At 48.8% G+C, this 9,379-nt stretch overlaps 1 protein-coding gene across 1 annotated transcript; it reads left to right on the top strand.

Moving 5' to 3' along the window:
- Positions 1–1,636: 1,636 nt before the first annotated feature.
- LOC136017181 (disintegrin and metalloproteinase domain-containing protein 20-like) lies at positions 1,637–4,104 on the top strand. The gene has a single exon (XM_065685256.1). It carries the CDS (start codon positions 1,698–1,700, stop codon positions 3,885–3,887), a length of 2,190 nt encoding a protein of 729 aa, XP_065541328.1. The 5' UTR covers positions 1,637–1,697; the 3' UTR covers positions 3,888–4,104.
- Positions 4,105–9,379: the final 5,275 nt, after the last annotated feature.

Here is a 9,379-nt window from a genome sequence, read left to right as displayed (position 1 = left end):
TGGATTTTTTGGTGAAGTGTTGCTTTGGCCCTGTAATCATGCACAGAACAAAGAAATAGTCCCTTACGTGACAAGTGTTCTTCTGTAGCCTAATGTGGATCATAGATGGATGGGTGATGGAAGAAGTTTTCCCGCTGGCATGAATTAAGATGTATAACTGATCTCTCAACAATAAGAAGGCTTCATTTCTTTCTGCCAGGACAGTGGATTTCAGACTGCAGTTCACAAGGCTGCTGGGGTTTTGTGTCCAGTTCTTGAAAACTTAACAAGGTGAGAAAAGTAAACCTCTTGCTGGTAGGATTCAGTTCCATAGAAGCTTGCACCTTCACTGAAAGTTTTAGGGGGCTACAAGACTGAACAACACTGATGCATTGTAAGAATGCCAGTTAGGCCTGCCAGACGTTTCTGCAGTTGAAGTAGCTATGGATTGCTGTGATACCTTTTTGACTGTAATTTTTCCCTGCTGCCATCTAATGGGAATCCTTCCGTCTCTCCCCTTTGATCTTTACCTTATCAGAGTACAAAAGTGCAAGGCTCTGGTAATCTGAACACAACAGTTTATCTCTTTTTATGTAACCTCAGTGCTGAAGGGCTTGTTGAAGTGCTCAATGCAGTGTCACAAACTTAGGCTGACACTTCCCCTCCAAGAATAACCTGATATGAGTTTGACAATGAAACCAGAATCCTCTCTAGTCCTAACTGTATATAGTTATGTTCATGTTAAAAGAGAAAGTAAGTAGCGGGCAACCTTGGGGGGAGGAGGGATAAGACATGTCTCTAGCAAGTTGGCAGAGTGATGTAGTAGGGCCTTTTCTATAACTTAAGGAACGAGCATACAGCAGAAGTATGCATTTAAAAATAGCATTCCAGACACTGCACACAAGGATTATGTAACAGGATTTTTCTATGATAGTTATATTTGCTTCAAAAGACATAATCTGATGTAACTCACAGCTCTGGAATGAAAAACTGATACTTGAAAAGTAGCAGACAATTATTCAACAACGAATTGTTTTCTGTAGTTTTAAAATTAAAACCAGCAAACCTAAGGCTTACACAGGTCATGAGTCTGCTGAATTTGAGGTAAAGCAGTAATAAATTTCAAATATACAATTATGGGTATCTAGGCAGGTACTAATAGAAGCAGGCATAATCGTGTTTTCATTCGTTTGATCTGAGGTACTGCATTACAAGGTGTCCACTACTCATGCTGGCCATGCTTACAATGAATGAGCAAGGTACCAGTTAACAGCAATTACCCTTTAATAAAAAAAGTGAGCAAAGCAAAACTTAGCCTCTCAGCTATCAAAACAGGTTTTACACTTTGTGGTCTAATTAAATGATCCCTTTGCTCAACACAAACATCTTTGACTGGGAGTGTGAAGCTGAGCTGGGGCCCCTCCTTGTGGCAGACTAACCAACTAATGGGTCTGAGCAGAGAGCCCAAGATCACCAGTCTTCCTCCCCACAAGCACCTCTGTATATGCTCAAAGAGGAGGCGATGGATGTCTCAAGGTAATGAGATGGCACCCTGCTGCCTGGGGGTACGTTTGCACAGGGAGAAGGCAAAGTGGGCTGTGACGATGCTGCTCCTCCCTGCCGAGGAGCAGTTGGAGGCCTTGGGGTGGTTCCCTGGGCGTGGTTCTAGTTTTCATACCCTCACAAAGCAGGGTGTGGGGCAGTGCCGGGCAGCAGCCATGGAGGCACTGCCAATGTTGCTGAGGCTGCTGATACTGCTGATACTGCTGGGCCTGGTGAGGTGCCCTCCTGCACCAGGGGGCCTGCCTGGGGGGCTGCGTGTCACCTCCATGTGGATGACAGAGCCGCGGCAGTTGAGTGGTCAGGCTGACACCAGCCCCCTGGCTGTCTCTTACTGGCTGGAGGTGAATGGGCGGCCGTGGGTGCTGCGCCTGCAGCCCAGGCGAGGGCTGATTTCCCAGCCCTTCACCCTGGTCACGTACGGCAAGGATGGGACACGCTGGGAGGAGCACCCCTTCGCTCATGACAACTGCTTCTACCAGGGAGAGGTGCAGGGGAGCCCCGGCTCCATGGTGGCGCTCAGCAACTGTGGCAGGGGTCTCCATGGCATGCTTTGGGTAAAGAATGACACCTATGAGATTGAGCCCATCCCCGACGATCCAGCCTTCCGGCACATCCTCTACCGCATGGAGCCCAGCAACCCTGTGGGTCCCACCTGCGGGTTGACCCTGCAGGAGCTGCAGCACCAAGAGGCTTTGCTGCCCTGGCTCAAGGAGCCCCAGGCAGCGCAGGAGGAGGAAGAGGTGTTGGAGGGTTGGTGGACACACGTCAGGTATGTGAAGATAGCAGTGGTCATTGACAACACATGGTTTGTGAAGTTGGGCAGGAACGAATCCGAAGTCTTGAGGCAAGTCCTAGAAGTCATCAACATTGGGGACTCTCTGTACAAACAGCTTTCTGTTCGGCTCTTTCTTGTGGGATTGGAGATCTGGACCAAAAGCAATCCTATAAACATTACTAACTCTATCGGTCGTGTACTTTATGTCTTTAACAAATGGCGAAGGTCAGACCTGTCTCCGCGGATGCGCCACGATGTTGCTCACCTATTTGTATTTCAGGGCTTTGGAAAGAGCCTGGGGTTGGCGTACCTAGGGTCCATATGTAATAACCAGTGGTCAGCAGCAGTTGATTCCTTCGCTAATAGGAAGTTGTCCTCATTTGCTATCACCTTTGTCCACGAGCTGGGCCATAATCTTGGGATGCGCCACGATAAACCGGGCTGCAAATGCAGGCGAAAGAGATGTGTTATGTACGAAGCTGATGTTGACACGGATGCATTCAGTGACTGCAGTTACAAAGACTACTTTGACCTCGTTGCGCGTGGCTCCAACTGCATTCGTCAGCCACCAGCACCCGGTACTTTCTACGCCATGAAGCGTGAATACTGTGGGAATAAGATAGTAGAAAACGGAGAGCAATGTGACTGTGGCTCAGAATCAAACTGCAGAAAGGATCCTTGTTGTCACCCCAATTGTACGTTTACTGCAAATTCAGTCTGTGCTTCTGGAAAATGCTGCAAGAGATGTCATTTCCTTCCAGCAGGAAAGGTCTGCAGAGCAGCCACTGGTGTCTGTGACCTGCCGGAGTATTGCAACGGGACTTCCCCTCAGTGCCCACAAGATTCGTACATGCAAGACGGAGCCCCTTGTGAAGATGGGGCTTATTGCTATCGAGGAAAATGTTCTACCCACCACAAACAGTGCCAGCGTCTCTCTGGCAAACAAGCCAGAGCCGCTTCATTAGGTTGCTTCAAAGCAGTGAATACTCAAGGTGACCGGTTTGGGAACTGTAGGATTCGTGACAGTGCCCATTTTCCAAAATGCAGTATTGAGAATATCCTATGTGGCAGGATCCAGTGTGAAAACGTAAACGAATTGCCTTTCTTGCAGGACCATGTAACGCTAGTCCAAACGCCTATTGGACATAAAAAGTGTTGGGGTCTTGACTACCATGTAGGGATACCAGTAGATGATGTGGGAGCTGTGGAAGATGGCACGCCATGTGGTCGTGATATGCTTTGTATCAACAGGACATGTACCAGCGTATCACTGCTGAACTACAACTGTAACACGACAAAGTGTCATGACAGAGGAGTGTGTAACAATCATAAGAACTGCCACTGCAGGTATGGCTGGGCTCCTCCGTATTGCAAATTGAAAGGATATGGAGGCAGTGTTGACAGTGGACCTCCTCCAGTCAGGGGGCTTCTTCAGAGAGCAGGAAGAAGAGTAATACTATTTAGTACTCTTTTTCACCTTATCACTGGAGGAACCCTCATTATAATTTATCGACAGCAAATAGTGGCATGGCTTAGGAGGAAAAGAGCCCAATTCCACAGAAGAAGGTAGCAGTTATTTCAAATACAGTTGTTCCTAAAGAGAAACACCTGCTGGCGAGTCAAAATGCACCAAAAAGCACTTCCTGAAGACCAACAGGCAGCAGCTTTGGATGTTCTTGGGGAAATCTCCCTTGAGCAGCGCCAGCTGATAATTCATAAAACAATTCAACACATTCTGAACAGGTTCAATCTCACGTGACACCATTAAATGAAGAGTGTTATCTTTATTTTTATAGTACTTGTATTTATTTATATTACTGAGGTGAGCGGCTCGAGAGAGGGCGCCTCCAACACCGGAGCGGGGCAGAGATCAGCGTCCGGGAGCCTCACCTCAGAGCGGCCGGAGCCAACGAGGGAGCCTCAAGCCCTCGACAGGCCCGGCCCAGGAGCCGGCAGCTCCGCGGACGCGAGCAGGGACTCACAGGGGGCGGAGCCAGGAGCAGCGGCACCAGCCCTGACCGGGTCAAAACCTGCCCCAGGAGCGCGGCGAGCAGGGCGGGTCGGGGCAGTTCGCGGGGAGGGCGGTGTGAGGGCGGGCACTCGCCTTACGGCCAGGGCCCGCTCTGGGAGCTCTGCTCTGGCTGCCCCGGCGGTGGCACCGTAGGCACCAGACAGAGCCGGTGAGAGGGGAGGCTGCAGCGCAGAGCTCGGGGTGCAGAGAGTGCCGGCACTGGTCTGGTGAGGGAAAGGTGCACGATGGGCAGGGCTGCACCCGGTGCTCCCTGGTGGAGGCCCTCCTGCAGCAGGGGCTGAGCTGCGGGATGCTGTCAATGGGCTGCAAGATGTCAGGGAAGCTGAGAGGGAGCAGGGCTGCTTGCTCCAGGCCCAAACTGTGCAGGGGCCTCCAGCGTCCACTGTAGCTCATGGAGGGAAGAAGGAGGCCGTTAACCCGGGAAGCTGGTAAACAGTAACAAAACACACAAAAAAAAAAAAGCCAACAAAAAAAAGCGGAAGAGGACAATTAAAAGCCAGGAGCTTCCTAGTAAATCTGATGTCCCCACCCAGAACCACTTTGCAGTTCTGCAGGGGGCTAATGAGGAAACGCACTTGCAGCATGAACAACCAGCTGATGCATTGGTAAAGAAGATCGCTACTGGTGCTGCCAGGAAAAAGCAACAGGTCCTGGCTGTCCTGGGTTCAGCAGTAGCAGCCATTTTTCTCCCTCTCAGTAGCTGGTGCAGTGCTGTGGGTTTGACTTTCAGCCTGGGAACAGCGCCGATAACACCGATGTTTTTAGTTGCTGCTCTGTAATGTTTACTCTGACCAAGGACTTTGTGAGCCTCATGCTCTGCCAGGGAGGAGGGGAAGCAGAGACAGGACACCTGACCCAAACTAATCAAAGAGGTATTCCATGCCTCAGCATGTCATGCCCACTATATAAACTGGGGGAAGCTACCTGGAAGGGCTAGATCACTGCTTGGGTCGGGCTGGGTATAGGTCAGCGGGTGGTGAGCGGTTGTATTCTCTCCCCTTGTTATTTCCTTTATCATTATTATTATTGGTGGTAGCAGTAGTGGTTTCTGTTATACCTCAGTTACTGGACTGGGTGTTAGTGATATACATAGCAGTAGCCCAGAGAACATAAAGAAGGACTACAGAGCCCTGGGAGAGGTGGTTAGGGGCTCTGGAGATCAGACTGTCTTTTTGTCAATTCTCCAGGATACAAGGGAGGACCTTAAAAAGGCTAGGAGGATTGGCCAGGTTAATAAATGGTTAGAACAGTGGTGCCATAGTCATGGGTATGGGTATCTAGAACATGGGACTCAATTTAAGAGGCCAGGTCAGTTGCCAGCACCTATAATAAATGCTTGGAGCAATGTAGAGATATTCCAGCCACTCCAGCCGATGAGCCGGCTTCGTTTGGAGCTCAGCTCAGATGCCTCTGTACAAACGCCCGTAGCGTGGGGATTAGAGATGTGTGCACGTCTACGGGGGTATGATATAATAGGCATCACAGAAACACGGTGGGATGGCTCCTATGACTGGAGTGTTGGAATGGAAGGTTACAGGCTCTTTAGAAAGGACAGGCCCGTCGGACAGGGAGAGGGACTTGCTATTTATGTTAGGGATAGGCTGGAGAGTATGGAACTCTGTCTGGGGACAGGTGAGCAGTCAACAGAGAGTCTGTGGGTCAGGGTTAAAGGGAGAACAGCTATGGGGGACATTACTGTGGGGCTCTGTTACAGACCGCCTGATCAAGAGGAATCTGCGGATGAAGCACTTTGTAGACAGATAGGAACAGCCTCAAGCTCACAGGCCCTTGTTCTCATGGGGGACTTCAACCACCCTGATATCAGTTGGAGGGACGGTGCGGAAGACAACTTCCTTCTGCAAGTAATAGAGGAGCCAACAAGGAGAGGTGCCATGCTTGACCTCGTGCTCACCAACAGGGAAGGGCTGGCTGGAAACGTGCCGCTCCAGGGCAGCCTTGGTTGCAGCGATCATGAGATGGTTGAGTTTGAGATCCTCAGGACAGTGAGAAGAGCGTGCAGCAAGCTCACTGCCCTGGACTGCAAGAGAGCAGACTTTGGCCTCTTCAGGAACCTGCTTAGTAAGGTTCCATGGGATGTAGCCGTAGAGGGCAGGGGGCCCAAGACTGTTGGTTGATATTTAAGGATCACCTGCTACAAGCTCAGGTGTGTTGCATCCCAACTAGAAGGAAGTGCAGCAGGAGGGCCAGGAGACCTCCTTGGATGGATAAGGAGCTGCTGAGGAAACTCTAAAAAGAAGCTTCTAAAAGGTGGAAGCAAGGACAGGCAGCCTGGGAAGAATACAGGGATGTTATCTGGGAAGCTAGGGCCCAGGTTAGGATAGCTAAGGCCCAGTTAGAATTAAACTTGTCTAAGGATGTGAAAGGTAACAGGAAGGGATTCCATAGGTACATTGCAAATAAAAGACAGACTAGGGACAATGTGGGCCCTCTCCAGAAGCTCTCAGGAGAACTGGGTACCCTGGATTTGGAGAAGGCTGAGGTTCTGAATAACTTCTTTGCCTCGGTCTTCACTGGCAAAGGCTCTGACCACACCACTCAAGTCTTGGAAGGCAGATGCAGGGACTGTGAGAATTAAGACCTTAGGCCCACTGTAGGGGAGGACCAGGTTCAAGACCATCTGAAGAACCTGAACATACACAAGTCCATGGAATCTGATGAAATCCATCCGTGGGTCCTGAAGGAGCTGGCGAATGAAGTTGCTAAGCCACTGGCCATCATATTTGAAAAATCATGGCAGTCAGGTGAAGTTCCCGATGACTGGAAAAAGGGAAATATAACCCCATTTTCAAGAAGGGGAAAATGGATGACCCAGGGAATTACAGACCAGTCAGTCTCACCTCTGTGCCTGGCAAAATCTTGGAGCAGATTCTCCTGGAAGGCATGCTAAGGCACATGAAAAACAACAAGGTGCTTGGTGACAGCCATCATGGCTTCACTAAGGGGAAATCCTTCCTGACCAATCTGGTGGCCTTCTATGATGGGGCTACAGAATTGATGGATAAGGGTAAAGCAGTTGATGTCATCTACCTGGACTTGTGCAAACGGTTCGACACTGCTCCACACAACATCCTTGTCTCTAAATTGGAGAGACATGAATTTGATAGATGGACCACTCGGTGGATAAAGAACTGGCTGGATGGCTGCACACAAAGAGTTGTGGTCAATGGCTCAATGTCCAGCTGGAGACCAGTAACGAGTGGTACCCTCAGGGGACTGGTGTTGGAGCCGGTCTTGTTCAACATCTTTTGTCAGTGACATGGACAGTGGGATTGAGTGTGCCCTCAGGAAGTTTGCGGATGACACCAAGCTGTGTGGTTCAGTTGATACGCTGGAGGGAAGAAATGCCATCCAGAGGGACCTTGACAGGCTTGTAAGGTGGGCTGGTGCCCACCTTAAGAAGTTTAACCGTGCCAAATGCAAGGTCCTATACCTGGGTCGGAGCTATCCCAGGCACAGCTACAGGTTGGGCAAAGAAGAGATTCAGAGCAGCCCTGCGGAGAGGGACTTGGGGGTGCTGGTCGATGAGAAAATGAACACGAGCCGGCTGCAGTGTGCGCTCGCAGCCCGGAAAGCCAACCGTATCCTGGGCTGCATCAAAAGGAGTGTGACCAGCAGGTCGAAGGAGGAGATCCTGCCCCTCTACTCTGCTCTCGTGAGACCTCACCTGGAGTATTGTGTGCAGTTCTGGTGTCCTCAACATAGAAAGGACATGGAACTGTTGGAACAAGTCCAGAGGAGGCCACGAGGATGATCAGGGGACTGGAGCACCTCCTGTATGAAGATAGGCTGAGGAAGTTGGGGCTGTTCAGCCTGGAGAAGAGAAGGCTGAGTGGAGACCTCATAGCAGCCTTCCAGTATCCGAAGTGGGCTTATAAGGATGCTGGGGAGGGACTCTTCATCAGGGACTGTAGTGACAGGACAAGGGGTAATGGGTTAAAACTTAAACAGGAAGTTTAGATTGGATATAAGGAAGAAGTTCTTTGCTGTGAGGGTAGAGAGGCACTGGAATGGGTTGCCCAAGGAGGCTGTGAATGCTCCATCCCTGTCAGTGTTCATGGCCAGGTTGAACAGAGCCTTGGGTGACATGGTGTTTACTGTGAGGTGTCCCTGCCCATGGCAGGGGGGTTGGAACTAGATGATTTTGAGGTCCTTTCCAACCCTAACTATTCTATGATTCTAAGTTAATAAATGTAGGTGGTAAGGCGTGCTGTTCTTTGCACCTTGAGCTCTTAAACTGAAGTCGTCAGGAAAACTGTAGGTATAGCTTTTATAGAATCATAGAATAGTTAACTGGATTTCTACAATATTTGGAACTATTCTGCAAGTCTCCCCCACAAAGAATTCCTGCAGCATTTGACATGTTTTATCTGTCTCAGGGGATTTCTCTTGGTTTACTTTATGATTGCTGCTAAAACTTTTACTGAATGTGTCCTTGCAGCTCTACAGAGTGCCACAGAGAAGCATTGTATTTTCCATTTTTTATATGAGATAAAATATGTCTAACTCGTGAGCAAATATGAAGGATGTGGAAATACCATTCAATGGGTTTACTTTTTATTACTTGTAATAAATACTTCCAATAATACACTGCTCATATTAGAGCACTGACTAGATCTTTCAACCAGATCAGCATAAAGAGGAGTCTGTAGTCTAGATTTACAGTGAAAACTTATTTTAAAGGACTGGTATTTCTGGATTAAGGGCTATAATGCACTTTTCTGCTACCAAAAGAATTATTTGTATTTGGAAAGCAAAGACCACAACTCTTACTGCCTCTCAAGTATGACATTTATGTTTTTAGAATACACATTTTCCTTTATGGTTTGTTTGTTTTTTTTGGTTTTTTTTTTTTTTTTTTCCCGAATGATTCTGTTCTGCATCCAAAAAGGGCTGGTTACATTATGATTGGATACAAAATACAAAGGATGTGATTTACAGTTCTTCATGGCTTTCTGTCTAAAGTGAATGGGTCTTTAAATTGTTATCAATATTGTCTGGGGAAATGAGGT

Source organism: Lathamus discolor, chromosome 6 (genome assembly GCF_037157495.1).
Source record: "Lathamus discolor isolate bLatDis1 chromosome 6, bLatDis1.hap1, whole genome shotgun sequence".
Classification (NCBI taxonomy): domain Eukaryota; kingdom Metazoa; phylum Chordata; class Aves; order Psittaciformes; family Psittacidae; genus Lathamus; species Lathamus discolor.
Note: the sequence above shows the minus strand (reverse complement) of the source record. Positions and strands in the feature narration are given on the sequence as shown.

Excerpts from the sequence above, each read along its gene's own strand:
- LOC136017181 (XM_065685256.1), top strand. The coding sequence starts at position 1,698 with ATGGAGGCACTGCCAATGTTGCTGAGGCTGCTGATACTGCTGATACTG.